This window comes from Solea senegalensis, linkage group LG6, assembly GCF_019176455.1.
Source record: "Solea senegalensis isolate Sse05_10M linkage group LG6, IFAPA_SoseM_1, whole genome shotgun sequence".
Classification (NCBI taxonomy): Eukaryota; Metazoa; Chordata; class Actinopteri; order Pleuronectiformes; family Soleidae; genus Solea; species Solea senegalensis.
The window spans coordinates 2285699-2310367 of record NC_058026.1 but is presented as its reverse complement, the minus strand read 5'-3'; the positions used below and the strand labels follow the sequence as shown (position 1 = coordinate 2310367).

The following is a 24669-nucleotide window of genomic DNA, read 5'->3' as shown; positions in this document are numbered from 1 at the left end:
CAGAGGTTTTAGTTTTTAAACTTAATACAGCTCAGCTCAGCTTCTCTAAAGCTCTGATCCTAGAACCACCTCCTGCTTTTCAGATCAATAACAGACGTTAGCAGCCGTGAAGTCACTGACCTGACGACCTGATGTTTGTCGAAAGTTTCACTTCAAAGTGTCATGACTGCCTGATGTCAGTGACAGTTACTGATATGTATGTGTGTGTGTGTGTGACCTTATCACGAAGAGTTACTTTGATTTACTGCAGCACAGGAGATGATCTCCACTCCTCACTGTCTCTGCATTACACTCTCTACTCTCTACATGATGAAGTAATGGTGCCTCTAATGTCATCTCCTCTTATACGACTGCTGCTGCTGTGGAGTCATTTAAGGAAACACCGATGTGAAGCCTTGATTTGATTCCATAAGCTGTATCACTCTGTGCCTTTTCATTTCGGCGATCATCATTTTTCAAGCGCTGTGTGTAATAAAAAAAAGCTGATAAGATCATGTACGTAAAGATCTACAGGTAAAGGTGATTTCAGAAGATACAAGAAACTTTTACTGCCGGGCTCTGGATCTTTGGTTGAAAATATAATTTGAAGTTATTGAATTGTTCAATTAAAAACCGAGAAAAGGGGCGGAGAAAAAACTTTTTAGACACTTGTTTTTTTACTTTTATTAATCGCAAAATTACAATTTTTTATATATTTTTAAAGTAACACAATGTAGGATTTGCTCTCAGGGTCCCCCTACAGTTGGGAAATGGTACTGTCAACGGTCAGTACCAAGTGAACAACTACAGTAGCCTACATTACAGCATTTTATACAAATATGATTACGTTGTTTTGCTGTCAAGTAGCAATTCTGTAGTTTGTTTGGTGTCGTCATGGTTCCCGAGACACTTGAGATACAAATGTCATGTGACCAAATTACATATATAATTAATTACATACGCTTCAGGCGATGTTCTGCCTCCCCTGAATATGATCCCTCTTGTTTGTTGAGTGTGTTTTAGGTAGTGACGCGCCACCTGCTGGCTATGTTTGTCATGGACTCTTGACATTTTGAAAGATTTCTCATGCTGGGATTCCATCTTGGTACAGTTCTGTTAGGAATAGTAACGTCCTGGGTAGGTTGTGCGTTTTTAAATGGGAACAGTAACAGTAGTTTACTTGGTAGTCCGGGTGCCGGCATTGCCCGAAGGACACGTAATGCGGCGTCGTACCAGTGCGACGACAAACATCACTGAAAGCGAATGAACAGACAACAGTGGAGGACATCGGCAGCTCTTTTTTGTTGACCCGCTTAGTTTGTGCCCGTTTGTCTCAACAAGACGTGAAGTTTGTCTGAGAACAGACGGCAAGATCGCAAGGGAGTGACACTTTTCTGTCACCCAATGAGCTGAATGTACCAATTCCTTTTTACTCTGGTACCACAAGGGAAGGGTACAATTTTAAACGTACATAAACCCACAAAAAATACGAACCGTACCATAGCGTTCTATTCGGTGGAAGCACGCCATTTGGTACCCAAAGGGAAGGGTGCCAAAGAATGGACCTGGGGCTGATTATTTTGGTTTGTATTCCTAAAGCAAAAAAATATGCACCATACTGTACCACTCAATGGAAACATGTCAAAATACTCAATTTCTAACAGGAGCCAGTTCCTAATCCTCATCCATAAACCTTGATACTATGATCAGCTCGAGTGTCGGCCAAAGAAGATTGCGTTCTAAAAATATTCCAGCAGAAGTTTTATCCAAAACGAATCCCATTTAACGTTCAGCTCGAACACTACACAGAGCAGGTGGAGTTTCTTGAACAAGGTTGTCATCATTTTAGCAACATTAGCAACTCTTACCAACCTCAGAAAACTACCTCTAGAACCAAGACTTCAGGCATTAACACAATAAGTACACGTAAATCCAGTCTTCCTCTGAGTGTTTGAGTTAGTTTTTAACTTTAAAGATAAAGAATTTTCCTATTTTTCTTCACCAAATTTGTTTTGGACGGACTCTCCGTTAAGATTGAAAGGAATAGTCATCGCTGTGAATTCTGCTTCTGTCCTTGATGAACCTTCTCCGTGCTAACAGAAGTATTGGTTCACGTTTCATGGGCAAAGGCACTGGGATTGGACCATGTCACAGAAATCCATCACCACGTGTGTTTATGTAAGCACACAGAGAGAGAGCCAGAGTCCGTGTGTTTGGAGAGGACGCCATCACGGGGACGAGGCTGCTCCACGCCTGCCAATCCACGAGTAACTCACCACAAACAGCCGTGTGTGTGTATATGTTGTGGTTGACGAGTGGAGGGAACCAGTCGGTGTCTGACTAAGCTCTTTTTTCCTCCACTGGCTGCAGAGAACGATGCACACACACACACACACAGCGAGTCCCACACTAAAAGTGTCCACACGGGAGTCATTAAACACGTTCTCTCATGCTCTGCCCTATTTAAATAACAGTTGCTGTTGTTGTTGGGGCATCAACATTAATCACAGAGGCCCCAAACTTCCTCGAGGGTTGGACGATTACATGATATTAAGGTATTAGAGACTGCATGTGGAAATGGGCGTCGTCCTCTGGTTAGAAAAAGTGAAGCCGAGGAAGTGGGACACAACATCAAGGGTCTCCATAGAAGATCCTCTGTCTTCGTGTCCTACGTCTTGTTAAAAAGCTATCTGCTAGTTCCTATGAAGCTAAGAAGCTTCTTCTTACTGTAGGGGTTTCCAACCACTGGGTCTAGAAATAGGCCTTGGGACGGGATTACTCAGGGCCAAGAGATCCAGTAGCACGCAAACTTTGTATTTACTATTCATAACACTTCATAAACAACAACAACGAGGCCTCTTCTTCTTCCAGTAAATGCAGTTCTGCCCTCCATAGTTTAAGAAGTTTGAAGAAATGTTTCTGCTCCAGCTGAACAATAAAGTTCTATTCTATTCACTTCTTATTCTCAGCTATTAGCTCCACATGTAAGGAGAACACAGTGGTATAACGGCCACGGTTCTCGCCTTACAGCAAGAACCTCCCGGGTTTGAACCCTGGTCCATCTCGTGTCCTTTCAGTGACCAGTGTCCTCATGCCCTAAGTCTTGCTAATAAGCTAGCTGCTAACTTCTGTGAAGTTAAGAAGCTTCTTCTTCTTCTTACTGCATGGGTTTCCAACTACCGGCCCCGGGACCAAAAATGGTCCTTGGGAAGGGCTAACCCGGGCCACAGGGACCACTACCAAGCTAATTTGTTTTGTATTTTTTTTACCTGGAAATAGCAAACTATTCATTTCTGCTTCTTCTCCCTTCTTCCCTCTTCTTGCTTCTTCCATGTTGCTTCTCGCTCCTTCCTTCTTCTTGCTCCTTGGCTCTTCTTCTTCCTCCTTCTGCTTCTTCCAATACACTAAAGTACAACAGGTAACCGTGCAGTAATCATTTAAACTATCTCTAAACTAATTTAACTTAGTACTGGCTCCTTTAGCCTGTACGTACTCAACTATTGTGTGATTGGCCAGAAATCTGAAGTGGGCGTGGTTAGCGTTTGGAAATGTCGTCATTCTCCATGAGGAGTTCTGCACTCGAGTTTCTCGTGAAGTACGTAACGTCCTGACCAGAACTAACATTGTTCTTGTTCTCACCACCTCCAGAAAAAAGAAACGATTCCTCGGTTCTTGCCAGGGTAAGTACAGGCCTGGAGTTGCATTTCTTCCCTCCACAGTTCGACGTTCCCAACATTCACATTTTTAAGTCCATAATCACAGTTTGAATTCTTTCTCACAGATAATAAGTTGCCCTTCATTCTCATCCTTCGAGCCAAGAGGCTACTGTAGCAGCTAGTTGCTCATGAGCAATAGATTGTGTCGCTTGCTGTGAACCCAGTGATGCAACGTTTATTTAGCCTCTGTTCCACCACATACACCAGGAAAAAAGAACGCGCCTCCTCCTCAAAGCGAATACAAACTTACATTCCTCCTTTTTACCTCTGGCTCTTCCACTCTTTCATCCTCCTCTCACTCTTCCCTTCCCTGCACCTCACTCTCGTTACTCTTGTGTCGCGTTTAATTCCTGCGCAAAGCAAAGTGCAATTACACGATTCTTGGGTGGTAAACATGGCAACACGACACAACACAGCCTAAACTAATGGGCCGTACAAGTGAGGAAGAAAGAGAGACGAGCGCTCGCACACAGAGAAGAGGAGGAGGAGGAGGAGTATTTATTTATTTATTTTACAATAAGTGATGCCAGGGTGTTACACAACGAGCCGCTCCTCCAGCCACACAGAGCGAGAGCCTGATATTGAGTGGGAGACGCGAAGTGAGGCATTTATAGAAGAACAGAAACAATGGAGAGTGGGAGATCTTTGTGCAGCTATATGTGTGTTTGTATATATATATATATGTATATATATACATATATATATGTATATGTGTATATATACATGTATATATATATATATATACACATACATGTATATATATATATATATATATATATATATATACATATGTATATGTGTATATATATGTATATATATATATATACACATATATATTCAAACACATATATATGTATATGTGTATATATACATATATGTATGTATACATACTGTATATATACATATATACACATACATATATACACATATATTCATATATAAACACACATATATATATTCAAATAAAAAGGTGAAAGTTCAAACTCGACCCTTAAAAAACATGTTACGGTTAAAAACATACAGCCCAGAAGATCATCAGACCGTCTGATGTAATTACACTATTGTGTTACAATTATAATTTCAGGAACAAATACTTGAATCCGGGCAACTGATGAAAGGTTTTAAGCCAAAATTGTTTCCAAAAGTTTTTTTGAACGTATATATGTGTTTTGGACTTCAGGGACCGGTGTTAAAGAGCTTTTAAACTTTAGACGTTCGAGGCTGTTCCTGCATTTCTGCTGCAGGAACAGCCGACTGGGTCAGTCTTACAAAAAAATCTTACTAGAAGCAAAACCTTTTTCCAGACATTTTCAAGACGTTTTCACACAGAATTCCAGACTTTTCAAGGACTTTCAGGACCTGGCCAAGCATCCTGTTTGAAGCCGTGTGAGTAAAAGTCACAACATTCTTATTTTCTGGTCTGTCACGTCAACAATGTCTCACGAAATCCGCACCACTTTCAGGCTGAAGTGGACATTTTCTGATGTGACACGTGTGTGAGTGTGCGTGGGTGGTTGAAGCTAAAGCAGAGACGTTATTCTATTTAAAAACCCGTCTGCACTGCAGTCAGGTCGACTGAGGCTGCTGCAAACAAACACTTTTACATCTGCAGCATCGACACACACACACACACACACTCATGGAGTCATGCTTATTATTGTTGAGCATGAAAATACAAGAAAGGCTGTGAAGCAAATGAAAACACCTACAGTGTTTGGCTCACACGATATTTATTCTAAGACTGTAATTAAAGCATGATTTTAAAAATAAATGGTTTATTTTATAGCGGTAATATGTATGTGCTGGTGTGACTCATCGTTTTTTTCTCCTTCTTCTTTCACATAATAGAGTAGTGATCAACATTTAAACCTTAAGTTTCTTTTAAAATAAAAAAGAAAATCTCCGGATTGTGCATCTCAGAATGTTAGAAATGTTGATTTAAACAGAAGATTTTAACATACATTTAAATTAAGAGAAGTTATAATTTAAGAGATTTGGAATCAGCTCAGAGATTAGTTTAAATCTCTATTATGGTTCAGAAAAAGACAAAAATAATTAAGGATTATTACTTAAATGAAGAGCATGTGCTTTCGTGTACTGTTGTCGTTTTGTTTTCTGCTGCTTTTTAACTTGTTAAACATTGTTGCTGATATTCCAAATTATTTAATTAATTGCACAGATTAGCATATCAGCATAATGCATAAACAAGATTTAAACAAACCGAAATAAAATTGTAGTCCAGGAGCAAAAATGGCGGCTAAAAATGGAAAATATTCTTGTTATTTTTACCCGATCGTCCCTCGTGCTCCATGAAGCCAACAACACCCATGTGTGTATGTGTGTATGTGTATCTGCATCTGGGTGCGCGTGTGTGTCTTCTTACCACATGGCGTGCATGTACGTCGGGGGCAGACGGGGGCTGCTGACCGGCGTGCAGTTGTACGACCTCATGATCCTCTCCGCCAGGAGGAAATTGCGGAACAAGCTGGCGACGAGCAGGTCCTGACGGAACAACTTCTGGAACAAATCTGAAGACACAGAGACAGAGGAGCGGCATTACTTATCATGACCGAGGCGGAACAGGAGCAGCGAGTGAATACAATTAACACAGACACAGAAAACGGGACGATGAATGAGTGATTGAAACTCAAACGGGGGGGATACTGAAAGTAATTGCCACTTTTATTCAAGCGTAAACCAGTTTGTGTGCGTATCTGATGTCATGTTATTTGTTGATCCAGGTGCAAATCTTCACAGCAAAGCTCCGGACTCCTCCCCCTTTTCATCAGACGTGTCAAACAGTCCAAAAAACACTTAAACATCCTGTTATAATGAAGAAATCACAGCGTGTGTGACTGTGGTGGTAATTATTGCATTATTCAACATTAAACTTATATATAAGCTTGTGTGGCGTGTTAATTACAGGTCTATTTTCGTCTGTTTTCTGATATTTATACATTTATTTTGCTTCATAAACTGTATCGCAGAACTCGAGACTGTTCACTGTCCTCGCTCCCAAATGGTGGAACGATCTCCCCATCAACATCCGGACAGCTGAAAGCCTCCACATCTTCCGACGCCGACTAAAAACACATTTCTTCCGACTCTACCTCGACTAAGACGAAAAAAAAACAAAAAACAAAAAAAAACAAAAAACTTGTATTGCACTTATGACTAGCACTTCATAGTTTGTTCTACTTGAAGCTCTTACTTACTTCTAGCTCTTATTTGTACCCAAATGTTTAAATGCACTTTTGTAAGTCGCTTTGGATAAAAGCGTCTGCTAAATGACATGTAATGTAATGTAATGTAATATTTTTGTCAGGACTTTTACTTTGAAAATCCGTGAAACGTCATCATGAATCATGAATGTCTCATATTGTGTTAGAACTTTTTGTGTGAACGCATTTCCAGAATACAGAGTGTGTGTGTGTGTGTGTGCGTGTGTGTGCAATACGGCCATGTGTGGCGGTCACATTTTAATCAGCTCATTAATGTAGTCACTAATTCACTTTAATGGGGCCACGGCAACCTCTCTGACTTATGACTGTGATCCCTCTGTTAGTGTGTGGGAGTGAACGTGTGTGTGTGTGTGTGTGTAGACGTTTATGAGGGACAGGGACACACACAAAACTAAAGCCTGCATTGCGTGTGTGTGTGTGTGTGTGTGTGTGTGTGTGTGTGACTCTCTGATGTGGGCAGCCTCATTAACAGCACGGCCGCGGGGTTTAAAAGGATTTGGGAGCCTTCAGCATCGTACCGTCACTGTCGGCACTCAGATCCAGTTATTCTCTGGAGAGTGTGTGTGTGTGTGTGTGTTACATGTAAGAAACAGGTGAGCGCAGGAGTGAGTGCTGCGGGGATGAAGCGATAAAAACACACTGTGAATTATTTTCACAATGAATTTCATCTTTTTATCACTTCACAGGCTTTAACTGTGATCATTAACGATAGAAGTCCAATTTAATTCTTTTTCATTTTACGCTTCACTGCCTCATCATCACTGTCGGTATCAGCTATTACAGAAAACTCATGCAACACGATTGTTTTAAACAGGGAAAGAACTGCTCGACCATGTGACATAAATACTATGAAGTTACAGTAAAATATTGTATTTGTAGAACTTTCCAGCAGCTGAAACTATTGCTCTTTATATATTATTATTATTATTATGATAATAATAATATGTGATAGATGTTGTGATTAAGATGATCTCCAGTCTGTGTGTATTGAACTTTTATCTCTTTTCATTTAACTGATCGTCAGAACCCGTACGCTTCGTAAAGACACTCGAGTTGTTCAAAGCCGTACTGGCCAGCAGTATTCATACACAGAAAATACTGCTAAAAAAATAGTAAAAGACTTCACAGGCTGTATATTATGGTTCCAATGATAAAAATCCCCAATTACAACACGAGACACTGTAAATTCATCTCACTTTGAAGGAGCCAGCCTGTGAGGACTGGACTGCTCTGCTGTCATTTGATATCATCGTCTTCTCTGTGTTTTCTATAAGTTTTTAATGTTGCTGTCACTGTCGTTGTTGTTGGTGTTCTGTTCTAATTGAAGTCTTCCTCTGAGCAGAAACACACTTTCATTTTTCATCATTGCCTCCACTTGTTGTTGTTGTTGTTCACAACGGCGTCAGCGTAACTTCGTCTTCAACGACAACAAGAGAATCACTCCTTGTTTGTTTGTGTTCCTGCATTAGGTTTCATAATGTGAGCTTCCACTTGTACGCATTACTGTGAAAATGTCCTCATCTGTCAGACTGAGCATTATCATAAATGAGCTTGTTTGTTTTTCTTTAAATATGGAAGTTAAAGCTACAGTCTGTAACTCACCAGACTCCTCAGGACACCTCAGAGGAACCTGCAGATCTATGGAGGACGGACGACTCCAGGTCTACAGCTGTTCTTCATCAACTTTTGCTTCAGTATCTCACGACCTCGCTCATGTTTCAGAGAACTGAGGTTGATTCCTTAACCTAAGGTTTGCTGTCTTGTTGTTGTGCTTTCCACTTACATCGGAAGCTGGAACTGCGAGTGACACCTGCTCCAAGTTGACCGTGTTCATTTGACAATTTTGGGGTAAAAAATTGGACGTAAATATATCTCGTGCTAGTCACGGTTAGCAATAATGCTCGATGTGGTCTTCTTCGCACACAAACAGCGTACATTTCGTAGAATTTTCTTTAATTTTACTGTGTGTACAACTGATTAATTGTGAAAAAAATTGCAAAAAAAAGTAGCAAGTATCAATGTTTTCATCTTGGAATCGCATGTCGGGGTTTGTTGTTTGTTTGTTGTATATATCCGACTTCACAGGAGCGTTCCAGTTAATGCAATGCCCGCTAAACTGGGAAATTTCAACTTATGCCGTTATGCTTCTGCCTTTTACTCTGTGTCTCCACAGACACGGAAACTAAACAACGACCACTGATTAATTGTGAAAAAAGTAGCAAAAAAAGTAGAAAGTAAGTAAGTTTTAATGATAGACGCAAGTGGTAGCCATCTTGGAATTTTATGTTGGGGTTTGTGAGTTGGATATCCGACTTCAGGGGGGCATTCCAGTTAATGAAAGGCTACCAAAACTTGGAAATTGCAACTACAACTGGAACACACCGCTATGCTTCGGCCTTCCACTCTGTGTCTCCACAGACAGAGTTAAATAGTAATGAGAAGAACACATGCTAAATCCTGCCGTCGCCAACAGGATTGGTAACAGAAGAGTTCATTAGCATTTTGTGAACCCATTTCCGGTTCAACGTTATACTGAAAAAGTTACACACTATCTAGCTTTAACTTTCACTTTAGCTGTAATGCGTCTGGAACGCATGAAACCAAAGTCACGGAGACACGGAGAGGGAGGTTTTATGGTGTAATTAACACCAAAGCTACACCAAACACCGTGTGAGGCACACACACATATTATGCTTCATCGCTCACACGTCTCTTTCACTGCTTCAGTGTAGCTTTAAAAAAAAAAAAGTGTAAAGTGTGAAAACAAAAACATGTGTAAAAAAAAAAAATGTGTAAATGAGAGCGAGAGATTACAGTGTTGAAACTTACTGTGGGAACAGAAAGACAAACTCCATGACAGGGATTCATGAAGGTGAGAATCAGCTAATATATGAACATGTGTACCACTTCTTTTTGGTGGTCTAGAATTGAAAAGCAGTCAATGTCAGACTGGAAGGACTGGTGTCGTCACAACAATCATTTTCTCACTTTATCGCATGTTTCTTGTTTTATGTATGTTGAACTTTTAATACACCCCTTTCACCGCCGTGTTTAGTTACGGTTGCTAAGCTTTGACTGTGTAAATAAAAATGGGGCCCAAGTTGTTTCCTTTTAATTGCAGAGTGTGTGTGTGTGTGTGTGTGCACAGCCTCACCTCTGGGCAGCACGTTCCAGGCGATGGTGTCAGTGATGGCTGTGAAGATCCAGTTGAGCTCGCCGAGGGGAGTGCGTCTGTCATTGAGCCTGCCAGGGATTCTGCGCACACACACAGACACACAGACACACACACACACACACACACACACACACAGATGGCTCAGTGTCAGTCACTCTGTATGGCACATCGTTGAGTCAAAGCAAAATGTGGCAACGGCTCAGTATGAGTTACCTCATCCCATGTGAAGACATTTACATCTACAGGCACTCGAGGCTCTTATTCAGAGAGAAACGTGGTGTGAATATTCATGTGAGTTTGTGCAGAGACTCGACACGAACACACACGTGTGACTCTGCTCATATTAAGTCATTTCAGGTGACACAAGGTTAAAGTATTCAACCAGGGCTGCAACGAATGATGACTTTCAGTAATCGATTAATTGGAGGACTTGGTTATTATGACGATCACGAACCAAAATGATTGTTAAAACAGAAAATATTAACCAAGCTGCTTCGGTGGAATGAACACCAGATGACGTCAGATGACGTCAATGATCCGTACCCTCCATCTAAGGCCAGAGCCACATGGAAACAGATCGTTTACTTTGTTTTCTGTCTTCTGTAAATGCTGCAGTATACATGCCAGGCCTGTATGTGGCGCTGTAACACTGCCACAGAAACACACCGAAAAATGGAGACGACGATGTGAAGAATGCGCTTGTGTCCAAACTTTTAAAATGTTTACGTGAAAGATCCCATGAAAAACGGATTACAAATAGGCTAAAAATGGACGACGCCATAAAATAATAACGAGGGATTGTTCTGACCGTCTTTTTTTACGGGAAAACAACGTAAAAAGACCTCATTCTGAGATGCTTCTGTATCCAATGTGGCGTAACTTACTATAATTCTATCTTACAGGGCTGCAACTAACAATTACTTTCATTATCAATTATCCTGTTGATTATATTCTCAATTTAAATTTGAAAACCATTTCTTTTTTGCTTATTTTAAGAGAAAATGTCCTGTGACTAAGTGCATTTTGCCCATTTTTCCAGAATAACTATCAATATCTGCCAGTTATTTACAATTTACTGCATGTTCAAATAGCATATTAACACTAAAATAAAAACAACAACACACACACACTGCAGTTGTACATGAACAAAAAACATTTTGTCTGAATGTCCAAAAACAGGTGTTTCTCCAACTCTCTGGTGACAAAGACGCTGATTTGCCGGCTTCCTGCAACGTCGCGAGTGAAATTACCGTAACAACCACGCGTTGGCTTTGACGCGCAACTCCTCAGCTTTCAGAAACCGTTGGATTTTTTTTCCGATTTAGCCCTAATAAGCAAAGCCACGTTTTGCTGAAGATGGAGTGTACATCGATGCAGCAGAAACTCCTCTTATTCTTCAGCAGGGAAATCTCTTCCACAAAGAGCCGACGAGTCGATGTGACAGCAATCACTGTAGCAGAAGAGCGTGAATCACCTTTACCACACCTCGCCTTCCACTTAATAGACACTGTATGTTAAGTAGGTGAGAGGAGACGAGGAGGTTGAGGGCAAACACCAGCTGCAGACCTCACAGTGACTCATTTGTGTCCCGAGTGGAGCAAAGAGATGAAGACCAGATGAAAGAGAGAGAGCTGTGTTATTATCTGTGAGATTTACCACTCACTGTCTTTGCTTTAAAAATGCCTGCAGGTTACGGTTCAGTGAAGCAACAAATCCCATGAAATCTGTTGGAGAAGTGCTGGGAATTCTCTGGTCATCGACTCCACGACATATGAAGCTTTTCAACCACACAGCTTTAGCACGACTCGGCTCAACTTTTACTTTTCCATCAGTGATAGTTCCATGTATCGTACCGGTATAGTACCCGCTCTGACGAGGTTCCAAGTGGACTGGGCCAATACTAAAATGTGACTAACATACCTGGACAATGCGACTCATATGCAAACGATTAACACGCAAACCAAACAGTTGTGTGTTTACATGCATGTTAAAAGTCTGATTTTAGCCCTTAGTCTGACTAAAATCTAACTAGTCCTAGTCGGACTAATATACCTGGACAATGTGACTCATATGCAGACGATTAACACACAAACCAGTGTCACTTTTTTCTGGTATAAACAGTTGTGTGTTTACATGCATGTTAAAAGTCTGATTTTAGCCCTTAGTCTGACTAAAATCTAACTAGTCCTAGTCGGACTAATATACCTGGACAATGTGACTCATATGCAGACGATTAACACACAAACCAGTGTCACTTTTTTCTGGTATAAACAGTTGTGTGTTTACATGCATGTTAAAAGTCTGATTTTAGCCCTTAGTCTGACTAAAATCTAACTAGTCCTAGTCGGACTAATATACCTGGACAATGTGACTCATATGCAGACGATTAACACGCAAACCAAACAGTTGTGTGTTTACATGCATGTTAAAAGTCTGATTTTAGCCCTTAGTCTGACTAAAATCTAACTAGTCCTAGTCGGACTAACATACCTGGACAATGTGACTCATATGCAGACGATTAACACACAAACCAGTGTCACTTTTTTCTGGTATAAACAGTTGTGTGTTTACATGCATGTTAAAAGTCTGATTTTAGCCCTTAGTCTGACTAAAATCTAACTAGTCCTAGTCGGACTAATATACCTGGACAATGTGACTCATATGCGGACGATTAACACACAAACCAGTGTCACTTTTTTCTGGTATAAACAGTTGTGTGTTTACATGCATGTTAAAAGTCTGATTTTAGTCCTTAGTCTGACTAAAATCTAACTAGTCCAAGTCGGACTAACATACCAGGACAATGTGACTCATATGCAGACGATTAACACACAAACCAGTGTCACTTTTTTCTGGTATAAACAGTTGTGTGTTTACATGCATGTTAAAAGTCTGATTTTAGTCCTTAGTCTGACTAAAATCTAACTAGTCCAAGTCGGACTAACATACCTGGACAATGTGACTCATATGCAAATGATTAACACTAGCTTTAAGGCAACTTTTAACAAAACGCCATTTTAATCAGCAGGAAGTCCAGCAGCTGGCTTGTTAGGCTGTCAATAAGCTCCTCAGCAGAATGAATAAAGTTATAACTACGCAAGGTCTGAACTCGCCATGACCTAAAACTCTCAGTTCTACCTCTAAGTGACCAATAATGGCAGCTGTGAAGCTCCTGGCAGGTACGAGCCTCGCAGTGGAAGAAGCTTTGACGGCCGGCCAGCTCCTGAAGACTTTGAGCGGCTGCCAAGTCGGTGTTTGGCAAGTCAGCGGTAAGGATGAACACTCAGCAGTTCATCTCCTTTCTCAGGATCCAGAGTAATATATCTCCAGAAACACAGTGAGACAGTGAGATGGATGGATGGATAGATGGATGAGCTGTTGAAAATGCCGGAGTTTTGATTGTGTCATCAATCAAAACTGGATGAGCTTTTATAAAACACTGAAGTCAGGTCATTCCACTAAGTTGGGGTTTACGCATGAAAACTCATTTATAATAATGCGATAATACGCCGACGATTAACACGCAAACCAGCGTCACTTTTTCTGGTATAAACAGTATAAGCATGTTTACATGCATGTTAAAGGTCTGATTATAGCCCTTAGTCCGACTAAAATTGAGCCAGTCTTAGTCGCAGCAGTACCACTGATGGAGAAAGAGGGCGACAGAGAGCAGGACTGTAGCTAAACCAGCGTATTAGAGCAAAGAATGTTTTTTATCATTTAAAACCTCATTTTTAAACACATTGCGACTTTTTTATTGGCTCTAATTCGGCAGTGTGGTACATAAGACGTTTTCCTGTGGGGGTGACAAAGACAGAAGATATATTTGTCATGGTTTACACAGTCTTTAAAGTTTATTTTCACGCAGCTGTAGCTGCAGTATCACCCTCTCCTGCTCATTTGATGACGCATCAATCCATGAGGCCTGAAAAGACTTCATTACCTCCATTCAGTTGGACCTGATGCAGCTGCTGCTCCGTGCACCGTGAAGCTACAGCCCGAAAAACCACCAAAGGTGGAGCTTAATTTTTGTGCCAAAAATGTTCATCACACATAGTAAAATGCATGATGAGTGCAGATCTGGCACAAAACAATAGCTCATATTTCACAAGCTGCTCCGTTCAAACACTGAAGCTCCAATTATGTTGATGAAATCACATTCTAATAGTGATGGAAACCACTCTGAGGGTCACGCACTTTTGGAGCGGACTCTTCTCTCTGCTGCCGACGAGACGGACGCGCCGTCGCATCAGAGCATCGCGTGTGATCACATCACAGCGACAGGACTCTGCCAGGTGTGAACGGCGTCTAACGCCCCCCCGCTGAGTGAAGCACAGCTGGGTTTCAGACAGTGACAGACACCGGGGGAGGCGGAGACTCGTGATGAAAGTCTCAGAGGAACAGGGACCCGCCCATGACACGTGTGTCCTCCTCTTCATGTAAGATGAAAGACGGGCGGGGGATGAGTATGAAGAGCACATACTGATGCAGGTTTGTGAAACTACGATGGGAAAACCAGGGATTATTGCACTAACAAAGGGGTGAAAGTGAAAATTTAAGAGTTAACGGTGGAGATTTTCAGTCAAAAGTTGATTCACGGGCCAATAAGAACCAATCAGGAAGTGAACGCGGATAACTGTGTCATCATTTTCAAAGGTCTCTGTCCAGACTTAAGTTTTATACACTCAGAAATATCTTTTTCATTCTTTAAAACCTTCTGTAAACACTGCGTCGTCTTCACACAATCACAAACCACCCCAGATCGACTCTAAACGCTGCAGTACGTATGCCAGGCCTGTGTGTGGCACTGTGACGCTGCCACCGAGATACACCAAAAACAGAGAAGAAGCGTTGTGTACAAACTCCCAACACAAGACATATTGGTTGTGTTCATGAAAATTCAAGGGTGGCATGTGAGCCACCAAAAATGCTGGTTCTGAGCAAATAAAAAACCCATACATTGCAGGAGTAATCGGACTATGAATCACATTATCCAGGTTATGATAGTCTGACTAAGACTAACTCGTTTTTGTTAACATGACATTAAGAAAACTAAATCATGGATCTTAAGTCTCTGTCTTTACAGGAATGACTCCCAGGTTTAGAAAGATTATTTTAGGTGCATTTAGCCAGGTAGGTTAGTCCGACTAAGACTAGCTTGATATCTTAGTCTGACTAAACTCGGACTATGACTACATGTGAACACGCAGAATGGGTAAGAGTGGGAATAAAATAGGACTGAAAGAAGACTTTTCCTGACGCTGTGAATTAATTGTGTGCACGGAAATGCAAGGGTGGCGTTTTTATACTTTTTGCATTTTAAAGGCTACAAAAATGCCGGTTCTGAGCAAATAAAAAGCCGATACAACACAATATAACAATAATATTGTTGTTCATACATTAAGTATTTTGTGGATATTTCATGAAAGTTTCCAAAAACACTTGTGCCAGTTCTATGTAAAAAGCCAATACCATAAAATAAAAAAACAAAAGTTTTGTGGATCCTCCTAAACTCTTCTAAACGTTTGTGTTTACAGGCCCTGAATTGCAGCCCCAGTCTTTGCCAGCAGGGGGAGGGTTCTCAAACAAAAGGCACGGCCGTACGAGTAGCATGTCACGGTGCAGGTAACATCCACATGCACTCGTCGTGACTCAGGACTGATTCACACGAGAGTGTGTGCTGGGTGTATGTGGGAAGCAGAGACAGAAGGACGCACAGATGGAGCAGAGACAGAGGAAAAGATCAAATTAATCAACAAATCAGCAGCAAACGGACCACTCGCCGCTGACATTATCGTGCCCAATCCATTTCACAACAAACGTGTGCGATATTTCAGGGGGCGGCGACGGGCATTCGGCACGTGTCTGAACTTTGAAGACATGTGTGATGACAGAGGGGGAAAAACACTGCTTTGTGCGAGTGGGAAACTAAATCACACAAAACTCATATTTCACAGTGTGAGGAGTATCAAGCCGCACTGCATCTCTCGCTCTCTCTGCTTCAGCCTCCAAAGAAAAGCAACATGGTGTGGTTTTAGTGGTGTTGTTGCTAGGATACCACAAAGTCACCAGATGATTTAATGTGCTGCTTGTGCTACAGTCGCTCCAGCCTGGTTACAAGAGTTTATGCACCTCGTGAAGCTACTTTTTTCTCCTCATTTAATCTTTATTTTACTAGTAAAACAAAATGTTTTTCAAGTGTGTTCTGGCCAAGACAAATACAACAAGATAGCAGACATACATATACATATACTATCCAAAAACCTAAAACAATACATTATCAGGATCCCAATCATTATCAAAAAACCCAATAAATTAGCAGGAACATCTACAGACAGATGTGTCTGCCTCCAAGTCGTGCATTCTCCTAAAAACACCCAGTGAGACAAAGCCTTTAAGTTTGAAATCTTTCTGCAGTTCATTCCAGGCTAAGGGAGCAGCAAACATAACATAAAAGCTCCTTTCCCACAATTCAGGTCTGACCCTTGGGACAAACGGTGAGAAAGTAGCATGGGAATTGATAAAAGTCAAAAGGTAAGAAGCGAGAAGACCGAGAAAAGCTTTGTCAACAATTATTCGCCAATGTTGTAGTCTACGTGAAGACAAAGAGAGTGACGAGCACAGAACATCTCCATCGTCCAAGATCGACATAAAAGTGGAAGCAAACAGCCTCTTTTTTTTTAGATTGTACCACCATAGTCCGACTAAGGTAAGGGAATCGGACAACTTGCCGAGCCCGATGCGGAGGAGAAAACCGATTTACTGGCTGTGTACGTCTGAATGTATTGAATCAGTTTCCTGTTGAACTTAAGGTCACAGAACAACAAACAGACTAAGCGTGTACATGCAGGAGTAATCAGACTATGAATCCATATATTTATCCAGGTATGTTAGTCCGACTAAGACGAGCTCTATTTCTTAGTCCAGCTACAATCAGACTTTCAACATTCATATAAACACACTGACTATGACTACATGTGAACACAAAGAATGGATGGCTAAGACTAGAAATAAAATCAGATTGAACCATAATCTAATCTAACGGCCTCAACAGGATGCAATTAAGGTTGGATTACAGACCTACAACCACCTCTGAAGGTGTTTTTTGTGTATGATCCTGAGGAGATCTGGCTTGGTTCAGGCTTGTGCAGTCCACATGTGATCGGACCACTCAGGGCGGATGTTAATATCATGTCTGACCAGGACCTTTAACTCTGGCATTTGGGGTTTTAATGAAGACTGCTGGCGCAGCATCACAGAGCCGAGAGTTGAGAACGAGTTTAGTGTCATTTTTCTTTTATGAGCGCCGAGACTATACATTATTTAACTGTGAAAAGGACATCAGCTGAGTCGACATTTAGCCGCCTGCGAAACACGCTGGACATGCAATGAAACAAAACAGCAACGACGGCACCAGGGATCCAACCAAGCTTTTATTACAAATAAAAAGCTGAAACAACAAAAGTGAGAGGAAGAGTCCTGTCTTTTCCCCCACTTTAAGTAGCAGTTATCATAAAGTCAAAAAACGTCTTTTTCATTTTAACATTTTTCTCTTAACTCTCAGAATTACAGAAATATCTTATCCAAGCAATAGTGTTTAGTTTTTCCCCCTGTATGGGAGTCCCATGCTGATTATTCCCATGCTTGCGCATCAATTCAAGGTCATCTATCTCATGAATTTCATATTTGACTACTTTTTTTTCTCCAATATTGTTCAGAACTGACAACATCTCAAATCATATTTCATTGGAGCATGTGAACAATACAGAAAAGGTCAGCATTTCCTTCTTTCTTTCGTTTAGACTTGGTAATATCGCACCGCCGCGGTTTGAGTCAAATTCACTGAAAACCTAGTTTTTCTTGAGCACGTTTTCCGTCAGAGACAAGTTCATTGAAGCCTCACAAAGCCGTGGCTGTGGTTTCAGGTCAGAGTTTGTTTGAACTCCACAGAAACTGTTATGAATTTCATTCTGAGGAAGCGGAACGCTGAGGGCTCCACGCCCTCCTCACCGTTACTGGGACGTAAATGACCTTTAAACCCTCGTCCTAGAAGCTTCCGGACTTTATCAAACCCCCTCGACTGATGACGGTAGAATGGTAGAACGTAGAAAAAAAGTGAAAGACAAATTTCTACAGAGGTGTTTCGTCATCACTCTCGTGGGTTTCCCCATCTTGCCTTGGGAGTCTGCGTTCAATGGAAGGGCATTTCCTGCGTAATTCTCATCCACTGCGGGGATTCGAGGAAGGGAAGGGAATGGAGGGGGGGATTCAAAGAACTGGTGCATGAAAACAAACACATGAAACACAAACAGGTTCATTGAGAGGTAGCGGAATGCAGAGCAGTGACGGATAAGGCCGCAGGCAGGTGAAAAACATCTTCTATAAAGATGGAGAAATGTTTTGACTGTTGCTGATTGTGTAAATTAGCCACAAATGATCTGGTTACACGCCGCGTTTCTCTTGGGAAATAGTGGATGTATCAGTGGTTTCTGACAAATGACGAATGAAGAGATAAATCACTGAAATATTACCAGGAACTTTGGAGACGAGACCTTTAAAGAGGTCAAAACAAAGTGAAAACTATCAACAATAGTTGAATCGCCAGCATTTTCTGCTTCTCATCCATCCCCTAAATCCCCGCCCCAAACTAGAGGACAATTGGCCAGTGTTCGAGTCCCGATCTGGTCCTTCTGACAATCATCGGTGTCTTTAAATTTGAGGTATTGACAGAATCAGCTCGGCTTGTACAAGTTACATCGCACAAATAACAGCTACTAACCGATGATGCCGACAGTCCATCCTCCCCTGAAGTCACGTTAAATCACACGAGTTTCCGTGAGAAATCCCTGGAATCTCCGTCAAGTGTCAAGTGTGTGGTTTTTAAAAAGTCAGATTTGAAAATCCTCATGTGTGGGACAGGGACAGGCTTAGTGATGACGCCGCCGCCCACTTCAGGTTAAAATGTTGTCCATTATGGTGGACTAGTACTCGAAGGTTTTGGGCTCACTCTTAATTAGTAGATAAAATAGGTAACTCTATCAACGCCATGAAATACTGTACTTACAAATACGATAATCTAGAAACATGAGGCGGCACAGGGTGTCAAACCTGGAAATGAGGATGTTCTCAAATGTTCTTGTTTTGTCCACAAACCAAAATGATTCACTTTTAATGATTTCTTTGTCATCCAGAGCAAAGACATGATGAAAATACTCACATTTAAGAAGCTTAAACAATCGGAAATCTCGTTTTAATCATGAAAAAAGCTTCAAACCGATTAATCGATTATCAAAATAGTTGTCGATTCATTTAGTAATTGTTTCATCATTATTGGTATCGTTTAAATCCTAACGATACTCAGCTGTATCAGTGAGTGGAACTAAGTAGAGAAGATGTATGGAAAGGGATGAGTAAGTTCAAAGTCAGTGAGTTTTGTATTGTATCCACTCAGAACTGATGAACTATTTATATTATAATTAAAACAGTTTACATGAGTGTGGTGAAAAGTTCTGTTAAAAGAAATGAAATATGAACAGGAACGACATGTGTGTGTGTGTGTGTGAACATACACTGAGTTGTGAATGTTTGTATGTGTTTGAGGTAACTTCAAAATCACAGATTTAAGACATGAAGGAGAGGATTCTTCAGACACTCTTCAACGTCAACGACTCGGGCGTGCGTCGTGTTTCTGTCAGATAAAACAATCTGCTTCTAAAATTGAGTTGCTTGTTTTATGGGTGTCATCTCACACTTCCAAGCACCTAAGTGTGGGCTGAGGGGAGAGGGAGAGGGAGAAGCCGCTTTATTGTTCTGTGAAACCACTAAAACTTTAGATATGACATCCATACTGAGGCTCTAATATCAATCTGAGAGCGTCTGCCTAAGAGCACGAGGTGCACTGCGCTCAGCCGCTCGACACCTGCAGGTTTTACTGAAGAAATGTGAGGCTTTAAATCTGCCAAAACTACTGCCACTTAAGCTGGGAGGGGAGACAAAGGTGGAGAATTATACCTGCAGGATGGAAAACAACACAGCGAGGGCTGACAGTGCAGCGAGAGTGAAACAGGAAGACAGACAGATGATGATTCCTCTCGACTCCAGCCTCCCGAGAGCGAGAGGCGGTAAGAGGCGAGAGAGAGAGATTTTTTCGGGACGGCCGCGGCGCATGGAGTGGCACTTACTTCTCAATGAGGTCTAACGTCACCCCCGGCACCAATTTGGCACTTTTCTGCATACAAAACCTAAAAGAGAAAAAAACACACAGACAGGGAAAGTTTCAGATAAAGGCCGAGAGGGAAAACAAGAGAGTGTTCACAGGCGAGGCGAGGCCGTCAAACCGTTTTACTTTTGACTTAAGAGAAAAAGACACAGCAACGAGAAAGAACACAAGCGCGGTGATATTTGATCGACGGCAGCAGGAAACGGTCGTATTTTCCTGAGATGTGTGTGGCGTGACGAGGTTCTTGTGGTTAGCGCCGACAGCTCGGGCCAGCTGTAAGTCACAGCAGGGCGCCACTCACACTCTCGACAGATGCACAGCTTTCACGACGAGCTCGCCGCCGACTCATCGCACACCTGGAGGAGAACAGGTGTGTGTGTGTCACAGATCAAGTGCAGGGGAGATTAAATAAGGAAAGACTAAAGCAAACGGTTTACGCAGCCAGCAGATGTGAAGCTATGCTATTTATTGCCACACGATGAATATAAAAAGGTGAATATTGATGACCCGCCGGCTTCAAACTGTGTATTGTATTGACTTGTGTATTTTATGTTGTATTTATACAGTTGTGTTGTATTTTCTACTTTGTACTGTGAAGCATTTTGATACAACTTTGGCTGTTTGTTTGGGAGGTTTTGGTCCCTTTGTTTGCCAAGTTAAAAGTCGGCCTCCTTGGGAACGGGACTATAAATAGCTCACCTTTTAAAAGCAGGAGCTGCACTTAAATACAGTATATATTAAAAAAAAATGTATTTATTTGTTTATATGTTTATTTCGGTCATATCAGTTAGATCACTCATCATCACATAGTTCAAACAATACACACAACCGAAAGGGAAAGCGGGAGAAGCAAAAGCTTATGTAGTCCCGCCCCCATTATCCACAGAGTACATATTTTCATCGTACAATACATCATTTTTTTAAACTTTTTCTTATAACATTTGGACAAAAACATGTTTCAGCATCAGGTAGCACTCAGAGATGTAGTCTAGCTCTAGACAGTCAACCAGACTCCATGTATGTCCGAACATGTGTCCATACACACTGCGCACACACACACACACACACACATTCTTGTACAGTATTCTCAGTAACAATCCATTCCCTCGCCCCTCATCTTAACCATCATAACAAACCCTAACCATTGACCATCCTAACACAAAACCAACGCCAAAACTTCTAAATCCAATCCATCCATCGTCCAGCATGCGCCGGATAAAACCTCCCAAAACTAAGACAAGTTAATCCAGGGAAGTTAATGATCAGCAACTTACAAGATATGACGCTCGGAATCTGTGTCGGAGCGCCTCTGTTTTGTTTTGATCGCAGGTTTGTTATCGCTCTGCTGGATGTTTTTTTCCTCCCCTCCCCCACAACAAACCACGGATTAAATATCTTATTTATTGTTTTTTGTCTGTTGGCTCCAAAAAGGAAACAGCGAATCCCCCTCTGATATAAACACAGATGATTCACTAAAAATGGAGTCTGGCAGAAAGAGTAAAAAGTAAAAAAAACAACAACAGACGGGGCAGGACGAACACGAACGCTGTGAAGGGAGATAAGAAATGAGAGGACTTGGCTCAATTTGGTCCCAACAAAACTTGATTGAGTTATTTTTGATCTGCATCCTGCCTCAGAAAAAGAAACCTTTATAACTACAGTTTATCAGCTCAAAACTCAAAAGGCTTTCACACTTCTAGACTTAAAAAGAATAAAAAAACATTCACTGCTTAATGCGGCGACATCAGGACCAAAATGGTATTAGCTTTGTTTACTAATTTGGTGCAAACTGTGTAACATGAAAGTTTTATTTTTATTTCTTAAGTGATGGCACAATACTGTGATATAATTGGGCCGTTATCGGTGTGGTCAGAGACAGTAAATACTCCATTTACAAACCATTACAAGTCTCTTAGTGTGTCTGGTATAGATCAATAACTAACAAGAGCTAACAATGACTCAGCAGGAGAATTAAACTAAATGAGTTGAGAATGTTTAAAGTGCAGAAGTGTTCACAGTTTTGAGGAGGGTCTCTCTTAGTGGGCACCAAACAGTCTCAGGGCAATTAAAGCAAAAAAATTAATTAAATACCGCAATAGTCAAAATGGCCGACTTCCTGTTGGGTTGAGGTCTTGGTCCTGGTGGACTTTTTTGTTTGTCTTGTCATGTTGCCACCAAGTTTTGTGAAATTCAGCGCAACCTAGTTTTGGCCTGCTCCATTCACATTTCAACCATGGGGGGGGTGCTGTAGAGCCCTCGCACAAAGCACAGGTCAAGCGTCATGCCAATATCGGATTTTAAGCCATAGCTGTCCTCCATGCCGAGTAGCTTGCCTCAAAAATGACCGAAAAGCCACGGAATAATAATAATAATAATAATAATATGAAGGAAAACAAAAGGTTCCAGCCTAACTTGCTAACCACAGCCGTCGCTACAACTTTAGATTTATTTTAATTGCTTTTACTTCTCCATTTAAGTTATTTATGGTGTTATTATGCATTTTGTACCTTTTAAAGCAGCTGGAAATGCAGAAGCTAGGTACCCTAGCCTGCCAGTTACTTTTTCTCAATTTGCTATTACTGCAATGAACCATTATGCCTAGCTTGCTTGCCGCAGCTAACGAGCCTAGCTTGCCAACTTCCTGTTTCCATGTTAAAGTCAACACAAATTCTTAAATTCTTAAATATTACAGTGCAGTTTACAGGGCTATGATCATAACCAGGTTTATCCCATTATAAAAAATATCATAACATTAAAACATGTGTACTGGCAGAAATTGAAAACCATAACAATGTTTGTAAAAGTGTATAATTGCTTAAAAATAAATGTTACTCCACTTTAATAACCTATAAACCTAGAGTGTGGCTTGAATGCCGTTCTTTCATGTGCAGTAAAAACTGTGCATTTAACCACACAAATTGCTGGTCATTTAATAGTACTGTAGTTATTATTAGCTAGTAATTATTTGAGATGTCTATTATTGACTGTGTAATTACTGTTATTTACTGTAATGCTGCACTGCTTTGTTATTTGGGTACGTGTCTCTCGTTTGTGAATAATGCATTCAAGAAAGAATTGTACTTTGTCAATAAAACCTTTGAATTTTCAGCCATCTTGTGTCTTCATGTTCCTACAGCAGCAGGAAAGGAAAACGAAGAATAACATCCTTTCTGATAGTCAGTCCTCTTATTAGATGTCACTAATTCTAACACACAGGACCTCAACTTTTAATTAAAATGTTTATGGAAAAATATAAAAAAGTGTATTAAATAAATAAGCTATCAGTTATTGTACAGCCTCCGTGCTTTCAGCAGCTCTGCTCTCAACATAGAGGATGACATGTTCAATGGGCAAAAAGGGAGAAAACAAAGGGCTTTTTTATTGAATGAAAAAAAGAATGAAAAAAGTTCCTTGAACATAAAATCAAATCCGTTTCACAGATCATACGTCACGATCTAATGGATGAATGAGAGCCATAAAGAGCTTTTTTATCAAGGCTTCCACACACACACACCATATCTTTTCAGATCTCATTATCTGCTGAATGCAATTTAGCCGATGATGCATTTATTGTGGAATCTGCTAATTAGTGCAGTGCACACTCACACACGCACACACACACACACACACGTATGGATGTTATAAATACTAGAAACTGGAAATAAGACACTGTCATACAAACAGTAATCAATCTCAGTCATGACAAGCGTGGATAATACTACTAAAAAGCATCCGTCAGGGCTGAGGGCAGCTCGCGACTAATGAGAAAGAAATGTTCTGTACAGAAGAAACACGGTGGAAACCACAGCGGCATGTGTTCTGTATTTGCTGGTGAGGAAGCACACGCTCGCAGAAGAACCTGCTTTTTGATTTCACAGAGATTCATTGCTGCTGCCTTCTTCTTCCCCAAGGGCCGAGTCGCTGATTTACCCTCAGATCAGGTCGGATTGTAGCACTAGAGCTTCCTCCTGAATAATATTTCTGTTCCTCACAAGCACATTTGGATCTTTGACAAGATTGAGTCCGTGTCTGACAACATCTTTATGATGCATTGTCTTCAGCCGCGCAGTACATCATATATACAGTGGTTTGCTGCTGCTGCTGAGAGCAGTAAACATGATTTTCCGAAGCATCATGATTTCGCAGTTTGGGCGTGACTTTGCATTAAACTGCGATTTCCCATCGAATGGAGGCGACGCGTGATTCGCAAATGTGCAAAACTGAAACAGGCTAATGAAAACCCACCCGATGTTTTGCTTTTGTTAACACCGTTCAGAGTTTATTTGGCTTCTATATTCATCTTTGATTGATCTTTGTTTAAATACAAGCTTGAAAATA

General features: G+C 41.0%; 1 protein-coding gene across 4 annotated transcripts in view; it reads right to left on the bottom strand.

Annotated features, from left to right (window-relative positions):
• rptor (regulatory associated protein of MTOR, complex 1) overlaps positions 1–24669 on the bottom strand; it is a 206474-nt gene that overhangs the window by 83551 nt on the left and 98254 nt on the right. For all 4 annotated transcript variants that reach the window (XM_044028052.1, XM_044028054.1, XM_044028053.1 and 1 more), the window contains exons 8-10: positions 20294–20353; positions 10092–10192; positions 6079–6223 (exon numbers count right to left, since the gene is read on the bottom strand). In XM_044028052.1, coding sequence (XP_043883987.1) covers positions 6079–6223; positions 10092–10192; positions 20294–20353 — 306 coding nt within the window. The remainder of the gene's footprint in view (positions 1–6078; positions 6224–10091; positions 10193–20293; positions 20354–24669) is intronic.